General features: G+C 36.9%; 2 protein-coding genes across 2 annotated transcripts in view; one reads left to right on the top strand and one right to left on the bottom strand.

Annotated features, from left to right (window-relative positions):
* LOC129236798 (sex-lethal homolog) overlaps window positions 1-20390 on the top strand; it is an 82585-nt gene that overhangs the window by 22455 nt on the left and 39740 nt on the right. The gene's annotated exons all lie outside the window — the stretch shown is intronic.
* Window positions 13809-15489, bottom strand: LOC129236797 (gram-negative bacteria-binding protein 3). Its single transcript, XM_054871036.1, has one exon. The coding sequence runs from the start codon at window positions 15451-15453 to the stop codon at window positions 13951-13953; it is 1503 nt and encodes a 500-aa protein (XP_054727011.1). The 5' UTR covers window positions 15454-15489; the 3' UTR covers window positions 13809-13950.

Below are 20390 nucleotides of genomic sequence, written 5' to 3'. Positions count from 1 at the left end.
AAATTCAGCGCTAAATCCTAGGTTCACAAAAAAGACTATTAAACACGGCGGCGGAAGCATCATGGTTTGGGGAGCTTTTTCCTGGCATGGTGTTGGGCCGATTGTTCGCGTAGTTGGTAAAATGGATAGATTTCAGTATTTGGATATACTCCAGAATAAAATGGAGCCATTTGTGTTTGAGTTTATAGCGTTAAATTGGACATTTATGCAGGACAATGATCCAAAGCATACTGCAAAGAAAGTGAAGCGATGGCTCAGAAGAGAAAAAATTAAGGCGGCGTAGAGCCCTAGTCTCATTCCAATAGAAAATTGGAAAGAAATGGAATGACGTTAAGGTCAAAATCCCTAACAAAAATTTTAAAAATGTTGATGATTTGTGGGCCGCAGTTGAGTAGGCTTAGTACTCGATTCCAAAGGAAAGATGGCCCAAGCTTGTTGAAAGCATAGAGCGACGGCTCGAAGAAGTAATCAAAAACGGTGGATAAGTACAAAATACTAATCTAGTAAAACAATATTATTACGTAACTATCTGATTTGTTTACTATTTTTGCTTTTATTTGTAATTTTTTACGATGTGCTATTTGTGTGTCCCGGAGGTTTCGTGAGTTATCAACGTTCTCGTAAATTAAATCAGAACTGATATTCTTTTTGACCAATTTTTTATTTTAAACTGGAAGTATATACGTTTTTTATTTGTTATGTTGCTTTTTTATAAAAAATATAAATAAAATAAAAAATAATTAAAAAAAAATAAAAAAAATATAAAAAAATATAAAAAAATATAAAAAAATATAAAAAAATATAAAAAAATATAAAAAATATAAAAAAAAATAAAAAATTAAAAAAAATATAAATAAAATAAAATAAAAAAGTATAAATAAAAATGTAAAAAAAAAATAAAAATATTAACAAAATGTAAATAAAATAAAAGTATTAAATAATATATATATAAAATAAAAATATTAAAAAGATATAAATAAAATAAAAAGAAATAGTTAGAAATTTTGCTGGTATTATTTTGGCCACCACTGTATACATGATGAACCATGATGAACTATATTCTTGGCTTGAACTTGTAAAATTTTGTTTTTCGTTTATCGCCCTTACTTTAAAAAACTAAAAACACAAATCAGATATTCTGTTATGTTATCACACCAACTTTTCGCTAATTGCTTTTTCAAATAACTTGAATTATTTTTAAATTAATTACCACTTACATAAACTATGTGCAACTGATTTCATTTTCAATGCTTCCATTAGAATTTAATGAATCTCCGTATTATATGCAATTAAGTCATTTTCAAACATAAAACTACGCCCCGCACATCCGCACCCTTGTACAAATAGCAATAAAATTTGCAGTTGAAGCTTAGCATATCCATATGTGTACAGATATAGACGAGCTATTAACTCAGTAAATAAAGAATTACATATAGACATACTCGGCCTTGCATACATACACACATATGTACATATGTATATGAGAACGGCGCACTTCCGCTGTGAAAGTATTAGCTCTTTCCCTGACTCGCTTGCCGCCAGCTTCCAATGTTGAATATGGGTAAATACTTTTTATGCTGTGCAAACAAACAAATAAAGTCCTAATGAGTTTACCAAAATCCAAATCCTAAAAATCCTCAACGAATTGCGCTTGAACGCCGCCGGAAGGCGTATGAAAAAGCGTCGGGCGGCAAAAAGCGAGTAAGTGAGCAAATCAGGCGGGTGCCTCAATGTTACTTCGAATATTTGCCGCGAAAGGCTACTAGCAACTAAACCGATTTCGAAGCATTCAACCGAATTGAAATACCCAACTTAGTGAAACTGAATTCAGCTTGCAGTTATGTGCACTTCAGTTGGCACTTGCTGCCGCCTCCAACACATACAAGCAATGAGAATTGTTTACGGGGAAATGGAAATATGTTCATATTTCATCTTTAGCCAGCAAAATAATACGAATACTAACTCGCTTCTCAGTTCACTGATTGCAGTAAATAATTGAAAAGTTTCTTAAGTGTTATTTTGCCACAACTTTTATCGCCCATTTTTACCGTGACTACTGCCATTTGTGTAAATCTGTTGCTGCTAAACTCATTTATTACTGCACCTCTTGATGCTCTCTGCTCGAGAGCCACAAACAAACACTTCCTTCTGTTCTATATATTTCTGCTTCCAAAGGACCTTGCGCTAATTCGCACTTCTTCTGGTCCACTTGCCACATTCACTGAGTATCTAATTTTATTTATACTGTGGCAATTTATGAGTGACTACTTGTGTTGGTAATTTGTGTGTGTGTGTGCAGTGAGCATTTCAATTAAGCACTTTGCTTTCTCAGTTTTGATACCCTTTGAAGGTGGCTAGCGGTGAACAGTTTGCCAACAATACTTAACAAGTCTCCCAAAAGTCTTCTAGCAATGGTGTTCACACTAACCAATGAATTATAACAAAGATTTGTATCATTTGCGCCAGTTTCATTCACCTGTTTTATGCGCCACAATCCTCATCATGGAAATGCTTGCCGGGGGTCCACGTTTAAGCCCCTGAGCGTTACAACATTTTCTCTTTTTAACCCTTTCCATCACTCCCTTTACTTCCTTTGTTTTTACTGCTTCATTGACTTTATTTCCGCTTCCTCACTATCGTACTTCCTTTGACACAATTTATGTGTGTGCCTTTTCAGCGGCCTCTTGATACTTACAAAGTGTGTGCCACCCACCGCACCATTTGTCCGGTTTGCTGCTTGAAAGCGTTAAACTATTACCGCAAATTATCTAAACTTTTAGTTGTGCGGAATTTTCTTTTTTCCTTTTATTTGTGGTCTTTGCGCCTTGATTCGGGGCTCTTGCCTGCCGCCACTTTGCATGTTTCGTTTTACTTTTGCGTCGTCTTTGTCAGTTGCGTGTTCGGCGTTTTCGTCGGCATCTCATTTAAATTCCATAAGTTCTTTCTTGCATCCCTACAGCTCATTCGGGCTTTATTTGGCGCCTCCTCAATTTTCTTTTTGCGCAATTTTCCACCTCTTAGCTGTGATTTTTTTTTTAATTTTATTTGTTTTCGTTTGCAATCCCACAACATTGTCGCCTTGGTGCTGATTTTACTATACTCGGCATGTTTGCCTTCACGTTGACTGTCACGTTTTTCCCGCTGATATACTACTTCCTTGCCTTTTCTGATTTTCTTTATTTACATTTACACTTTATTATTATATTTTTTTTTATTTCGTTTTCTATATAGTTGTTGTTTTTGTGTGTTTTCCACGCGCACTCCGACCGCTGGAGGCCTTTCGCCTTTCTGCTTTTTTACTTGCGTGCTTTTCACACTTGCCTCCTGCCACCTTTTATTCTTACTTTTTTCTGTTGTTCATGAATTGTTGAAGCATATTCAGCTTCATAACTCGGCAATAAGTTTTGTGCGCTCGCCACTGGCGACTTTTGACGTCTATACTTGACTGTTTTTTTCTTTGTTTTTCTGTAGTGTATTTTACTTCATTATTTTCTCGCACTTGACTACCTTTTTCGCAACACTGCACTTTTTTTTGGCGCTGCTGGTGTCTTCTGCCTTCCCTTGATGTGAAGCTGGAGTATTTGCGAGCCAGCATACGACTCTGTTGCTCTCAACTTGGGTGCAGAGGCTTGCCGTCGCTTGTTTCTAACAAATTTATTTCATTGTTTTCTTTCTTGGAATCTACACGTCATCAGCAGACCACTTCACTTCGCTTCTAGTTCACACTTTAAGGCATATTTCCGATGCCCACTTTCATTTACCTCATTTCTTTCCTGTTTCGGTTTCACTGTCATTGTTTTGCCACTCTTCGTTAACTTATTTTCTTGCTTCTAAATAACAACAGTTATTATATTTCGGTCTGGCTCTCCTGCCCTACTGCCAAAGAAACTTTTAGACTTACATAGTAACTCAATGGCCCTCTTGTTTTATACTTTCTCCTAGCCTTCTCCAATCTTTTGGCTCGAAAACAAACTTTTCCTTGTTTTTTCATTCTTTACGAGCGCTCACCCCGCTCCCTGCTTGACTCAGGATCCCTTGTCTATCCTCTCACTTTCTCACTCAAGTATCCTTCCGCTTTCTCGGAAATGAGTAAATTAGGTAAATAATTTGTGATTTTCTACACAAATTCCGAAAGTAAAGTAGGTGAGCGTGAGCGTCGCTGTGTGTTGCTGTTTTCGCAATCTGTGGCATACTTTATTTTCAAAGTTTTTAAAATTATGTTTGACTAGCTTGGCTCTAACATCTAGCACATAATGGTTTGCAGTGTTTTTTTTTCTCCATTTGAATGAATGAAAATGAGATGTCCTTTACTCATCACAGTACCTCATCTCGTAGAGCTGTGCTGGGTTGAGCGTATGTGATTTTCTTCTTCAACCTTTTTCGCGCTACAGCGTCACATTCGAGAAGAAAGTGTGCTACGGTCCCTGTGGACTGTTCGCAGAAACGAAAGGAGTCGGTGGACCATATTCATCTATCCTAGGTTTGCACTGCTGAACAGAAAGTCTTCAGCTACTGACTGGTTCTACATGAAAATATTTACACGAGAATTCGGTCAGGTTAGTTCAATTACAAATTCAGCTGATTTGAGTGTATATGCCATAGATCTCGGCTTTTTTGTGGCATGGTGCTGAAGTGACAGTGCTGCCATTTTATAAATCGAGGTGGTTCCGGTAACATATAATCGACTGTCGGGGGCTTATCATCTACGTGAGTTTGTTATATTTATGCTTGAATTCAGCTATTTAGTTTTTTATAGTTGAAATGATATTTAAATTAGGAGTGTTTAGATTTTCATATTTAATTTAACAAAAAAATATTCTACCACTGCCGTATTAGCTTAATGTTGGCTTCAGAATGCCCCCAGCACACCTTCTGCCTCTTCTCGACTACATGAAAAAAACAGTGCAAAAAAGTAAATGCAAAATTGTGGAAAGAATGAGAGGCAAAAAAAAAGCAAGAACAAGAACAACAAAACTAGTTCCAACTCATTGATTGCAATTTCACTGCCAATTTCAATTTGAATATGGCACAACAGCGAGATCAGGTCGGGCAAAGAATCGGCACGGCCAACCAGCAAGGGCAGTCGATGACAATACATGCTATGCTATGGAGACATAAAAATAATGGGAATAATAGGTCATACATACAATCACACATACATACACATACACACGCGCGCATACATATAAGCAGTCATCTGGTGCAAGAACTTTTGTCAATTTCTGTCACAAAATGGCCTCATCAAAAACAATTTTCACCCAATTTTGTATTGATTTACATGTATGTACATATACCCGTATGTATGCACTTTGTAGTAATTTTTTCCATGTTCTTACGCGCCTCAAAGTAGTCTTTTATCTTACTGGCTGTTCGCCCGCATTTACCTCTGCTTTCCTTAATCTCTTTTTTAGCAATTCGCACATAAAAGAAAACCTGATTTTTTCCTTCCTTACAACCGCTCTCTTCTCTCTACTGCCGAGTGTATGCTTTGTAAAAGTTTATTGTCAATAACTGCGGGAAAATTTAAACGCACGTAACTATGCATATCTGATATTTATCATCGCTCTTTCAGTGAGTTGGTGTGCGTTTGTTTGCGCACTTAATGATATTGCTGCTTCCGTACAGCAATAACAAATAAAAATTCATAATTGCTGTGCGAGTCCTGAGCAGGCTTTTCACTGTGCCTGAAGGTCGGTCTTACTCGGTTGCTGCTCCAGCGGCCGTATACTGAGACAATGCCATACAAAAAAAAAAAAACAAAATAAACTTTTAAATGCTTTCTTTTCATTTTAGCACAATATAATAAATATGACCATGCGCGCTGGAAAATGTTTTTCTAAAGAAATTAACTTCATTATATGCATAGAAATTGCTGAAAGCTAAAATGTAGCCTATTTTTCGGCGATCTAGCTCTGAATAGTAAACATTAAATTTTGCAGGTGAATTACTCTTTATTTGGGGGACAACTACAATGTTTATCACCCCTTCGAACGTTTTGTTGTTTTTGTTTTGTATAATTTTAGGCGCGATACCAGGTTTTCGCTGGTGTTTTGTTTATACGGCGGCCGTTAAATGCGAATGGATTGGTGCATGACTACCTTTCGGGAGTGCGTAGGTTCGAATCTCCGTGCACGAAAATGAAAAAGCGGTAGCCCTCGGCAGGCAATGCCAAATCTTCGAGTGGGGAAAAATACTTTTGTGTTATTTGAAGCGATTTGACTAAAAAATTTTGCGTGCGTGCTAATTTTCGTACGAAAATGTCGCATTTTATCATGTTAATACGTATCTGCTGCATATTTCATGGCGGAGGTTTTTAAATTTCTTTTTTATTCATATTCTCTAATTTAAATTTCATTTTAAATTTATTTCAATATTCAAATAAGTTTCAAATTTTAAATTTAATTAAATTTTTTTATTAAAATTTAAATTAAAATTTATTTACCTCTCAGATTTTACACTTTGACTGAAAAAAAAAAAAATTAAATACATCTGTAGAATACTTCATGGCACCAGTTTTCTATTCTAGCCTCGCAAATGCATATTTTTCCATTTTTAAGCCCTAAGTGTCTATACATACATATAAAGTTTAGTTTAAAACTCGCTTATTCTATTAAGCGTGGATACGTAGTATACTTCTAGGTGCTTAGCATGCGTTTATTTCTCCATACACCACATTTAAAACACTTGGTTTATCAATATGTTTTTCTCCCTCTGCATGCGTTCACCTCCCCACTTGGCATTAGCATTGATACGAAATAGATGTTGCCTACTTTTAGGTACCATTACTATAGCCATTGTCTGTTTCCGTAGCGGAAACACACCATTGTAAGCGGGTAAAATTTACAAATTTATGTTCGAAAATGTGCATTAATTTAAGGCACTCCAACCAACAAATTAAGCCTACAAATTGCTGGCATACATTTAGGCTAATATATGCTCGCAAATACCTGAAATGCAAGTAATTGCTTCTTTAAGCTACTCTGTGCGCTATCTGCTCTTAGGTAATCCTTGTTAATTTGTGCAAATGTGCAACTAAAATGCATGAAAGGATATTTATTTTGACAGTGAGCAGCAAGCCCGAACTCGGACTGATGAGGGCGGGTGAGAAGAGCGCTCGCTGCTGTATACAAGATTTTCAAACTTCTCGGTTTTACTGAGTCACTATTTGTAGCTTGTTGCTCTTGCTCTTGCAAGATAGGTCGTCTGCCTCATATCCGCTGTCTTTTCATGCGCTGGGTCGTGATAAAGAAGGACTAACCAGCCTGCCACTTTGGGAATATTTTATGCTTCGGCTCCTACATCTTATATCCATCAAAGTTGGACAGTCGCCGCCGTATAAACAGTCGCATGACATGTCACTGTTTTAGGTGTGCATGTCTATGTAGTAGGTAGATTTTCGAGTGTTGCATGTGTAGGTAAAGGTGAAAGATGTCACAATCAAGTTTATGCTTCAACTAATAGATGGCACTATGGACTATGTATGTGCTTATGCTTATTGTCTCATCTGCAAATGCAAATGCCCCATGAGCACTGCAAAGACAAGAGGCAATCCACATTCTACACATTTTCGACACTCTCCTACAAACTTTACTTCCTTGCTTTCCCTATGGCGCCCATTGAAACTACTGCAATTGTTTTTTTGGTTTGTTGCGCTGTTGCTCTGGTGTTTGGGGTTTTCTGGCTCTTGTGTTTCGTGTGTATTTCGTAATTTCCGCATTTTTGCATGTGCTACATATGCACAGACATACAGCAGTACAAATGTTCTCAACTGCCTCAGCTTTTTCTGAACACCTATTGTATTTAGTTCACTGCTTTTGTGACCGTAAATGTTCCAAATGTGAGTGTACCATATATGTGTGCGTGTGTTCGTGGGTTGTGGCACCATTGACTGGCCGTTGCATGATATATACATTGTGTAAAATAAGTACCCGGAATTAAAAAAAAACACATTTTTTCATATTATTCATCATTATTTGTTGGATCGCCTTCAAAATAGGCTCCTTTTGAGCCGATACAAATATTCCAACGAACAACCCAGTCATCCATGGCCCGCTGGTAGGCCGGCGCCGGGATGGCCTTCAGCTCCTTTAGCGAATTTTTTTAATGTCTTCAATCGACTCAAAACGCCTTCCCCGAAGTGGCAATTTTAGTTTTGGGAAGAGAAAAAAGTCACAGGGTGCGAGATCTGGCGAATACGGTGGCTGTTCGATAGTATTTATTAAGTTTTTGGTCTTGTATTCGCGTACAATCAAGGCTCGGTGCGATGGCGCGTTGTCGTCGTGCAGAATCCACGAATTGTCCTTCCACAATTCGGGCCGTTTACGGCGAATGGCTTCACGTAAACGCCTTAAAACGGAGAAATAATATTCCTTATTAACCGTTTGGCCCTCTGGAAGGAACTCAGAGTGCACCACGCCTTGGTAATCAAAGAAAACCGTGAGCATAACCTTCACTTTTGACCGGCTTTGGCGTGGTTTTTTTGGATACGGCTCGTTCTCGAAGCGCCATTCAGACGATTGCTGACTGGTTTGCATATCGTACTCGTAGACCCATGTCTCATCACCAGTTATTATGCGTTTCATGAACGTAGGGTCCGTATTAGCTCGGGAAACCATGTCTTCAGAGACCTCCTTCCGATGCTCTTTTTGCAAAAAATTGAGCTCTTTCGGAACAAGCCGAGCGGCGACGCGGCGCATGCCCAACACACCAGTCAAAATGTTCTGAGCGGTCATGTGAGAGATGTTAAGCTCACGACCGATCTCTCTGGTACTCAAACGACGATTTTCAAATATAATTTTCTTAATTTCTTCGACGTTTTCGTCGGTCGTAACGATCGATGGTCGTCCGGAACGAGGCAAATCTTCTACCACTTCACGGCCCTCTTTGAACGTCTTGTACCACTCGTAGGTTTGAGTTTTGGATAAACACGAGTCACCATAGGCTTCCCGCAACATATTTAATGTATTGGCACACGTAATTTTGTTCGCAACGCAAAATTTAATGCAAACCCTCTGCTCCACAAGTTTATCCATAGTATAATTCGCCAAGTAAACAAAAGATCAACTCACTTTGACTGCAGAATAAAACACACTAAGTAATAGATCCCGTTCTAATAAGGCTTGTGCATTCAAGGACATGTGTACCAACATGAAAAAACCAAATTTGAAGTGTCAGGTATTCCCGGGCGAGTTTAAATTATAAATTCCGGGTACTTATTTTACACAATGTATTAGCATATGTACATATTTGTTCAGTGGTACGCCCAATCTAATGTAGAAGAGTCTTTAAAGCATTTAAAAACACATTTTTTTAATTTTATACCTTTTCGGAACATTGCTCCGTTGAACTTCTTTGCAAACCGTTCCACCTAATTCCATTTCATGTAGTTCCACTGAATTTCTTTTCAAATTATTCCTTTTAATTTCATTAAAATTATTAAAAATATTTTTTTATTTCATTACACATTTTTTTTTACTTTTTTTTAACTATAATATATTTTGTTTTATGTGCTTGTTTTGTATTTTAATTTTATTATTATTTTTTATTTTAATAATTATTTTTTTTTATTTCATTCAAATTTTCATTTATTTAAAATTTTTGATCAACTTGGTTTTTGGTCTGATTTTATGAAAATTATAATTTTTTATATTTTTTTAAGTTTATTTTGTTTTTTATTTATTTTATTTATTTTTTTTTTATCAAAGGTATTTTTTTATATATTTATTTTATTTTTTTTAGTTTATTATTTTTGATTTTAATTTTATTTTACTAATTATGTATTTATGTGAATAATATTTTTTTATTTTAATAATTATATTTTTATTTAACTTTTCTTTTATTTATAACTTTTCTTTTATTTAAATATTTTGATCAACTTTTTTCTGATTTTATCAAAATTATATAATTTTTTCATTGAATTTGTTTAAATTTGATTTCATTATTTTTTTTTTTTTAATATTACAACATTTTTATTTTGTTGTTATTATTTTTTTATTTTAATGAAATTTTTTTTTAATATCAAGTTTTATATTTATTTATTTAATTTAATTTTTATTTATTAATTTTAATCATAATTTTTTTATTTTCTTAAAATTTTCTTTCATTGAAATTTTTAATTTTTTTTTATCGTTACACCATACGCTCATGTATTTTTATTTATTTTTTGGTTCTAATTGTACTGAAGGCCACTCACTTTAGATTTGTATTGTCTTTAACGAATCCTTCGCTTATCGCCCCATTTTGGAGCAACTGCGAGTCTCTTGCTGTCAGCATTACACAGTTATGTGCACAATACATAGGTCTGTAGCGTTTTTTGTGTTTGGCAGGAAAAAAAGTACAATACAATATGCTATGGCGCCTAAAAGCAGATTACTATCATCCATTTCTTTTTGTGCGTGTCATTGTGCGTAAAGACCTGCTGCTGCTTTCCGATTTCACTGGCGCCATTGTTGGCCTTCATCGCCTTGCCAAAAACAGCTAGCCAATAAATACTTCGAATTTTATCAACTTAGTCATCGTTCTTACCCTGCATTATGAGCTGATTTTTTTTAAACATACACTAACACACACACACATACGTTCATACGCAAAGCCATATGTTTGTTACCTAATCGAAAAAGAATTAGCTAAGCATTGTATTTAAAAATCTGCGTATGCTTGTTTTTACTGCATTGCAGTGATTTGTGCGAAAGAAAAACAAAATTACCATACAAAAAGAAAATTTTTGGTATACTCCATAGTGAACCGTTTTGTGTAGTGCAAATTTGAAAGGCTGCGGCAAGTTCTTAGGCGCTCACGCGCTTTTCTCTTACAAATTCCCTTATGACAGTTTTGCTGTGAAATATGTAGTATGTACTGCTTATTTTTCAGCGCTGTGAAGTTTAATAAATTAAATCCTATTGTTTTTCGTATACTTTCTATACTCCGAATATCTTAGTTGATATTAAAAAAGTTTGTCTTAGCTGAGATAAAATTTATTTTAGATGGGGCGGCAAAATCAAAAGTGTGTGAGGAATCTAAGCAACAATAAACGGGGACCGCCCTAGGTGAGTTGGTATTAACCCCTTAGCCTACACGATATCTACCAATTGCGCGAGCTATAATACGCAAGAAATTCGTTCGCGCGCCGTGCCATTCAACTGTTCAGCCGTGTACCCGAACTGGCGCAAAGTGTATACTTTTCGTAACATATATATTTCAATGCAACGAAAGGAATTGTGAAATAATAAACAATGTTTAGGTACAAATAGTAATTTTAAGATGTCTAGGAAGTAATCATAATCAATTGATCACAAAGTCTTTACCACGAGTCAGACTCGTTGTTTTCGCTTATGGCACAAATTCTTTACCACGAGTCAGACTCGTGGCTATAGGCTAAAGGGTTAAACATGAGCATAATCGGACAACAATCACGCCCACATTTTGTATAACGGCAATTTTGCCTGATAATATTAGTTAACGAAATTTTTCCACTGACACTAAGCAAAGTAAGTCATACGCTGGAGCACGCCCACCTTTAATTTAACGGTATTCTTCAAAGTTAGAGATATTCCTCGAACTAATGAAGACAATCTGTTCAAAATTAGTGCAAGTGACAATGCCATTACACCACTTTAATATCTATGAGGCGCTGTAAGAGTTGCAAAAATTTAGTAAAATGTGTAAAACATGAACAAAAATTACTTTACTCGAAACATATTTAGACGCTTTCTCTACCTCTTCTTCGCTGCTCACACAAAAAAAAAGTAAACATGAATTATTGCCACACCTTATTGTTACCCCGGAATTTATATTTTCTAACTATTCCGCCCTACATTGTCGCGCACGTTTAAGCCATTTTATAACCGTAATTGTGTTATAGCCGCACAATTACAATTTTTATCCTTATTGCGCTTTTTTCATTCAAAAAGAAAACAAAAAAATACAAAATTATCAAATAAATCAGCATTCGTGCCATGTCCTTAAGCTCCACTTTCCTATTCTGTTATTCTCCACACTCTTCCGCTTTACCCTTCGCTTCACTTTGTTGTTTTCGCTTGCATGCGCCTAAAAGTCTGCCTTAATTTGTTGCATGTCACATGACAACTGCGGCACATTGCAAAAAACAAAATCACAGTGAGTGATTGAGCGCGCCGTGGCAATTGTTGACAAATATAATTATATTTAATAATTTAGCTATAGCAATTTTGTTGCCTCGCTTGTCAGATCGTGTAGCTTTCTTCTTCGTCTACGCCATACCACAACATACATACGTACATTGTTGTTTCTATAGCTTAATGGCGCCTGAATTAAATTGAAGTTGTTTGACTTGTTCCTTTGGTTTGTTATTTTTCTTTTATTGATTTCTTATGAAAAATTATAACTATTTTTTTCTTTAAGTAGTTAATAAATTGAGTTATCATTAAAATGACAGCCGTAATTTCGTGCAGCTCTCAGAGCGCTAGTCACATACATATGCCTGAGAGATTCAGTTTGTTGAGTTGAAAATAAGATTTCATGCTTATTTACCAGCAAGCTTCTCACATTAGCTCTGGTGAGCTTGTTGTTTTTATTTAAATGTTTAAGACATGTTGCTGAGGTGAAAGTTCCTGGCCAGATAAAAATGTAGGTTATTCCGGTAACTTAGAACCGATTGTTGTGAAAACTCCGGCCAGACCATGTTGGACTCAAGGACTCAAGGACTCTGCGGCATTTGCAACGTTTCTTCACAGGTAGGTGCGGCTGCAAGTGAGTGTCTATCTTTAAATCACTAGATAAATTCAGGTTTGATTGTATATTAAAGTTGCAACCAAAAAATGGACCAATAGAGTTTCGTATAATGGCTTCCCTAAGTTGCTTAGATTCAAAAGCCCGTTAAATTTTCGTTTTGAGGGGAATATGTACTTTATTGAGGACTCATTCTGTTTCATGCTGGTTGATTTTTTATCTTTCTAATAATTAATGGCCTCCACTAAAGCTTCAGAAACCTCAGCGCATGGTTTCGACACATAAATTATCTATTTAGTGTTTTTTTTGCCTCTACAAATTTTCATCAAAATCTTAGACTTTTTAACCAGAATCTTAGAAATAAATTGGGTACACAGCGTACAGCCTATTTAATTTTAGTTAGAAAAGTTTTTGTAGTAGCTTCAAATTCTCGTTGACTTTTGATTGCCTCTAAAAATTTTCATCAAAACTTAAAATTTTTTAGGCAGAATCTTACAATTCAATTTTAATATAAAAAAGTGTAAGCTTGAATTGGCTTCAAATTCTTGTTGATTTTAGATAATTTTCTCGCCTGACGGTGTTGTGTTTTTTTTCCATGTAACGAATGCGCGATATGATTTTTTCCTCCCTGCATTCCCATTTTTTAATTTTTCGCCCAGTGTAATCAGTTAATATATTCACATAAACATATATACATATGTAGGCGTCATATATATTCTGGTTTTAAATTTTTTTGTTCTCAACTTTAATAATTCTAGTTTTGTACAGTCTCAGCTATCACAGCTACGTTCTCAATTAGCTCACCTCACCTCTTATTAATACTCTCCATCGCCCCATCACTCGTTACTTGTGAACTACTTTAAGTTCTTTTACTCTTGGCTCTTTAATTTTTAAATCTTGCCATGTTGTTGAATCTACAGTTCGCTCTAAGAGCCTCTCACAAATGATACTTGCCGCCGTGCTCGTTCAGTTTGTTTTTTGAGTATTCGCTTAAACAAAGCTCTGCTGGTCTCTTTACTAGATTGTTTGGCCTTCTGTAAGCAAAGTTTCTTCTGCTCTATCATCTCCCTTCACACACACCAACATTAATAGAATTATGTATGTATGTTTTATTATTTTTCCGCAGAACATTTATTCAAGATCGCAAACTTTGATTATCGGGAAAAATATACGTACATATACTGGGTTTTACACAATACAAAAATTTCACATTTCACTTACTACACTAAATGTGTTCGTGCAATTCTAAATCGCATAGACTTTTACATAATCGATGCGCAAATCGCCATTCTCCAACCAATTGTCGAAGTCACGCTCCACCTTCTTCAACAACGAGCCCATGCCACGCGGGCTTGTATTTTGCCAAGGTTTCTCCGGCTCCCAGCCATACAAACTATCTTCAAAGTCATTCACGCCACCAATGCCATAGCCCAGTGTAATGTAGAATTCCTGATCAAAAGGCGCCAGCTTAGTGCCTGACTTGAGTAAGCCGCTATTCGGTAGCTCTTGGTCATCTACTCTTAAATTTGCCAACGCCTCATCTGTGTTCTTTGGATTGAAAGTACAATATGTTTTGCCATCTACAGACACTGAAATTTCCTTTTCAGTCCAAAGCAATGTGTAAGTATGAAACTCATTGCCTAAATCGAGTGCTTCTTCATTCGGGAATGCGCACATTTTGTCCATACGCCAGGGCCGCTTCGCATTCACAACCACTCCGCCGAAAAGATGCATTTGCGTGTCATTGATGCAAGTGAAAGCGATGCGCATTTGACCCGACTGATAATTGTCGCTGCCATATTTGTTGTCTTTTGGCTGTAACCATAGCTGTGGGAAGACCCAGTTAGCGCGCGGCAACTTGGCGCGTATTTCCACGCGTCCATATTTGAAGGTGAAATGATCCTTTGTGGAGAATTGTGCAGAAATAAACGGCGGTATGGTGATGTAGTGTTGTGCAGCGCCATCGCGCACACATTCGTCAGTATTGGGCCGCCCGGTGCAACGTACACCTAAATCGTGTTGAGTATGCAATGGCCGATCATATTGATTAAAGTGACGCTTGGTCTGTTTCGGATGTATGGTGACCATGCCATTCTTCACTTGCAACACATCAGGTACATTGTCCAAATACAACACATATTCGTAGTCTGGCGCTGTGGAGAAACGCTGTTCGACTGTCCAACGATCCTTGTTCAAACGTGAGCCGGTAAAGTCATCATCGAAAAGTAATTGTTGGGAACAACGTTGTGGCAAGCCATTTTTGTAAGATAGCGTCGGGTGGCAGTTTTCTATGCGCACATCAATTTCACCAGTGCCACCATTGCCGCCACCAATGCTACCGTCGCCACTAGGCATAGTTCCGCCGCCTACAACAGTTTGATTCGCATATTCTTTGACTACAAATACGCCATCATCTTCACGATAACCCAACCCATTATAAATCACATAGGTCCAGTAATAAAGCGTATCGCCAAATTTTAATTTTGTGGTACGATCACGGAAAGTCCAACGACCATTTTTCGCTTTTGTAATATCTCTGGCCCAAGTGCCAGCCTCCAAACCCTCCATTTCTTCGTTAAGCTTGCCGTGGAAGGCGAATAGTGTAATACCATCTTCGTGCGGTATGGACACCTCAAATCCTTTAGGGTAGAAGACATCGATTTTCGCAGTTGGCACCTCGTATGCCGGAATTACGCGCACAACATTGACCAGCAAACTGACGACAATGACAAATAAGCGCAGCATCATGGCAAAGATATAAATACTTTAAATATTTTCTTCGTATCCTCACTGAAGTGAAGTGTTGTCTTACACGTCTTCAAACGAACTGTAGCGGCTTTGCATTGAGTTTAGCAATTTGAAGCTCGCTTTTAAGCTGTTAATAAATAAATATAAACCGGTTGTAGCGGCCGGTAAGTCCCGATGCTCTCAATACTAAGAATCGTGAGTTCGTAACACTCAGCTGAGCGCGTATATTCTATTGTTTGTTTCTATTTGTTTGTTTTTTTTTTTTTTTTGCGTAATACAAATGTATTATCGCTTTTTTATTCGTGTATGCAATTATTATGTTTTTGCGTTGATAAACTCAAGCATGCCTTGGTCGATCTCACATACTTTGTGTGTATGTATGTATTAACAAAAGCTCTGAAATTCCCTCGAAGATGTCTCTTCCTGTGTATAGTTAATTAGTATTTCTCTCTGAAAAGTTTCTTGTTAATTAGTATTGCTACGGGTATCTTTGAAAAAATAATTGTAAACAAAAAAATGTTTTTAAATAATGCAACACAACTTGTAATCAATAAATGCAAGGTTTTCTGGCACTAAAAATATAAGTAAATTCATAATAAATATATAAATAGTTCTATTCCGGTCATTCTATAGATAATTCATCCAGTTACGAGTACGATTCAATAAACCCCTGAAAATGGAAATAAGGAACATTGTATTCGTTGGAAAAAATAGATTGGATGTGCAAGTATGGTTAAAGATTTTTTTTCTGCGCTTGTGGTTTTATTTTAAACAATTTATAGGTATAATACTTATTTTATTCAAAGTATTTTTATTGGGAAGCTACAACTTTTTCCCTTCCTTGAAGGAGCCCATTAATTCCATCCCAATAGAATCACTCAGAAGAAAGTATGGACCCAAATGTTGATACCTCCAACTCAAGTGAAGCCTATTCAGGACAAGACAAATTGTAGGTATTTATCGAAACAAGAGGTAGTCTGAAGCGGCAATGTATGAGCTATACGGCGGGAGGGGTTAAGTATCCCATTCGCTATTTTCCATGTGCCTTGTCATTGAGGAAGTGTACGCGCCAATAATTTATGTATTTATTTTTAATAACCGCAGTTGAAAATTCTTTAAAGTATACTTGCAAATCCAATCCACCGCACTTAACCCATCACAAAAACGAATGATTTACGCGCACTTCCGGTGACCTTCACTGGCGTGCATCTTTCACTTTTGGCAGTCGCTTGAGTTCTATTTTTTCTTGCCAATTTGTAACTGTCTGCCTGTAACCTTTAAGAAGTTAGTCGTACGCCGAAATGTCGCCATTTGATCCTTGACGCATTAAAACGGCCAAAATAGAAATATTTATGAGTGCATTGGTAAAGCGCCAAAAAGCGGACCATGAATTCGTTTGGGATGTTTGAAATTTGGATATATGTAAAGTTGCTGCTTTTTTCTACCTAGTATCTACATTTACAGTTTTGTTTTTTATGTTCTCCACTTGACTACAACCCAAAAAAAATCTAAATAGAGAAATATAAATCTACACATTTTTGCTGGCGACGAATAATTTTGGGTTAAAATCAAAAAGCAACGAACAGAAGAAAATACTGGCGGATTCCATGTTGAGACGGGTGGTAAACCTGAGTGATGGAAGCGACCAAAATGTAAATGTTACCAGGCTGACGCCGTTAGAATCGCCATGAGCCCTGAGCAAGCAGCCTAAAGCTTGCTGTATGTACTAGAAAAAGTGGCTACAACACTTGTAATAAGGAAGGGAGGTTGTAGGCAAGGGCGAGAGTGCACAATACCGAATAGCGCAAAAAAATTTAGTGTTTTGCCAAAGAGACAAAAACAGACGGTCCAAAAATTTAACAATTCAATTAGAACTTTTTGGCCTAGAAAAACACACACAAATACTAACACATTGTGGCCAGCTAGAAAAGGATTCATTCTTGGCATTAACTAACACTTTTCCTTTTTTTGTGCTCAGATTTGTTTGCCTTGCATTTATTTTTATTCACTTTATTTGTCTGCTTCCGTTACGCCCGATATTAGCGCTGCACTTAAACTGCTTTAGTGCTTTTATTGAAAACTCCTTCCCCCATACCTCAGCTGTCACTTAATCTCATATCAATTTGCTGGATTTGGAATTGCACGCGTATGTGGTGTGTGCGTCCGGACTCTATTGAATGTATTGTAGAAAATTACTATTTGAATTTCCTCCAACAACCGAACCATGAATTGATCGCGTGCGCTAAGTCACTGTAGATTTAAAAAAATATATATATACAGTAGGTTCTGTTTTTATGCGGTAGATACGTTCCGCAAGAAACAGCATAAAAAAACAGCATAAAAAAGCTACTAGTTCTATAGTAAAACTATAGATACGTTTCAAATGCTAAAACCGCATAAATCTGAAATAATGTAATAAAATCGCATAAAAAAGGGCACTAGTCCCATATTATAACTATAGATGCGTTCCATAGACCGCATGAATCTGAAATAATTAAATAAAATCGCATAAACAAAATATTATATTTTTGAAAATTATATCTTTATTTAAGAAACGTCAGAATCGAAAAATAAATTTAAGTCAGAAATAGAATCAGACAATACCCACATGTTGCGCGTTCGTTTAGGATTTGGCGTAAAATCACTTTCGTCACTTTAGGAAATGTACACGTCTGATCTAGATAGTTATGCAAGCGGTTCCATACTTGTAGGGTTAGCATTTCTGATGTAATCTGTGATGAGTTTTTGCTTAGCTGGTTTAGAATCTTGTTTATATGTACAATTCCCGATAGGTCGACATGCATTTTGTAATTTAAAAAAAAACCGCACTATTTCAAAGCCGCATAAAAAAAAGCCGCATAAAAACAGAACCTACCGTAAAAATAAAAAAATCTTAAAATATGTGTTGTACCCTCTAAAATAGGCAAAATAAGGTAAAAGAGTAATTCCTGAAATAATTGTTCTATAGATTTTCGACCTTCTTCCTTAAACAAGGAAATTCAGACCTTTTAAATTTTAAAACTTTTTTTACTCAAATATGGTGAGAGTCTCCCGATGAATGTCGTTTAATGTCTGTCTATAGTTACAGTCGTGTTTGGTTCGCATCTTGTCGGTGTGGCCTCCTGACTCGCCTGGGAGCTTGCTCAAGCTCTAGCAAATTCCGGCAGGGGTGATTCCTGTGGTAACAGCAGAAATTGCTTTTTGAGCATTTCACTGTGGTCTGTGACCGGGAGCATAGAAGCCTCATGGTGAAGTTGTTGCAATGGGGACACCATGAGGCATCCCGGGGCAGTAATTTGACAGGCTAGTAACATTTATTTGTCATTGTCCCAAGTGCTGCTGGTTAGAGATTTGCGGACCTTGTTGCGGTTTTGGGCCTTAGCGTCAGTTGACATTCAAATTTTGGGCTTGCTAACGGTCAGTATTGGTGTGCCATCGACTATCAGTTTTAACTGTAGTTTGACCTCCTTCATCCAGGTGTTAAAGAGGGCCGGTATGGATTTAGTGGGGGAAGCTGGCGATTCCTCGCAGTTAAAAAGTGTGAAAGGCTGGCGAGATAAACGTTGACTTTGGAACATAAGTCATCAATGTCATTGCCGGATGCCATTATCGAACAATCGTCAGCATAGGAGACCATTGAAACTCCCTCCGGGGATTGGCAGATTTTCGAGATATAGCAATTGAAAAGTAAGCGTGAAAGGACACCACCTTGCGGGGCACACCCTGCTTTATCCTCCTCTGGTTTGAGTTGTAGCCTCGAAAGAAGACAAACGATTGCCGAGCACACAGATAGTTCGCGGACCACTTATTCAGTTCCGGAGGGAGGATCGTTTGTGTTGTCCTCTCGCAGGGACGGTTTTGATTAAGCGCGCGGTTAATCTGAGTGTTTATGACGCTGAGTGCTATTGTGGTACTGTCTACTCCACGGAAGTCAGTTGATGTGGGGTCAGGTGTTTCGTGAAGAGTGGTAGGAGGAGAGCCTCAAGTGTCTTCACAATTGTCGAAAAATTTCTTGCTTCTGTCCTGTTCCTTGAGGCGAGGAAAGAGATAAAAGTCGTTGGTGCCAGATTTGGAGAGTAGCGAGGTTCTTCGAGTAATTTGAAGCCCTTCTTGTATGGCAGCCATCGCAGCTTCCGCTTTGTGTGCGTGTTCTTATGTCATACAGTTAACATACTTGATACACATCGCGCGGAGCCTTCTTCTCCTTAAAATTTTCGGTGAGTATACTTTGTATGCTGTCAACTGAGATACCCCTATGATCTCAACTAAATGATTGATGGGCCCCTTTTCGATCAGCTAACGCAATTTACTCGGCTTTTTCAAGCACACTAGTCGACTGTTCGTATTTAAATCAATGCGTCTTTTAGGTAGGATTACCTATTTACAAATGTATATAATTTTTTTACTCCCTACGTTTCGGAGTGTTTGTAAGTGAAAACTATTAATTTTAGGTAGTTGGGCTCATTGCAAATACCCGCCTATCATTAGATTTTGATTGCCCTTCGTATAATATTCTGTGCTTTTTAGATGCCGTTAAGTGACCGACGAAGTTGTTCTACTCTTTTTTACTCTTCCACTTGGTGATGCAATCCACGTAATTCACCGCAGGGGAAATTCGCGCATGTAGCATGCTTTCATCACGTATAACTGTAATTTATACGTGTACTAAATTGAATTTAAGCGTTTAGTTTGCAAATGAAGAAAATAAACCATGTGAAAAAATGTTTAAAGAAGTTTAAGTGCGAGCATTTTGTTCATCAAGTGTGTTAAGTGAAAAGTGATGAAGTTAAGAACAAAAGTCTGGTAAAAAAAGCAGAATGCAGAAAAGATGGGAAATTGAAAGAGGAGGAAATAGTAAAAGAGCAAGTTAGGAGGAAGTAAAGGAATCAGTGTAGTAGTACTCGGTTTTTTCTATTATTTAAGGGGTTACATACGTC

This window comes from Anastrepha obliqua, chromosome 2 (assembly GCF_027943255.1).
Source record: "Anastrepha obliqua isolate idAnaObli1 chromosome 2, idAnaObli1_1.0, whole genome shotgun sequence".
Classification (NCBI taxonomy): domain Eukaryota; kingdom Metazoa; phylum Arthropoda; class Insecta; order Diptera; family Tephritidae; genus Anastrepha; species Anastrepha obliqua.
Note: the sequence above shows the minus strand (reverse complement) of the source record. Positions and strands in the feature narration are given on the sequence as shown.

What these genes read in the sequence shown, in the direction of transcription:
- LOC129236797 (XM_054871036.1), bottom strand. Translation starts at nt 15,453, where the DNA reads ATGATGCTGCGCTTATTTGTCATTGTCGTCAGTTTGCTGGTCAATGTT.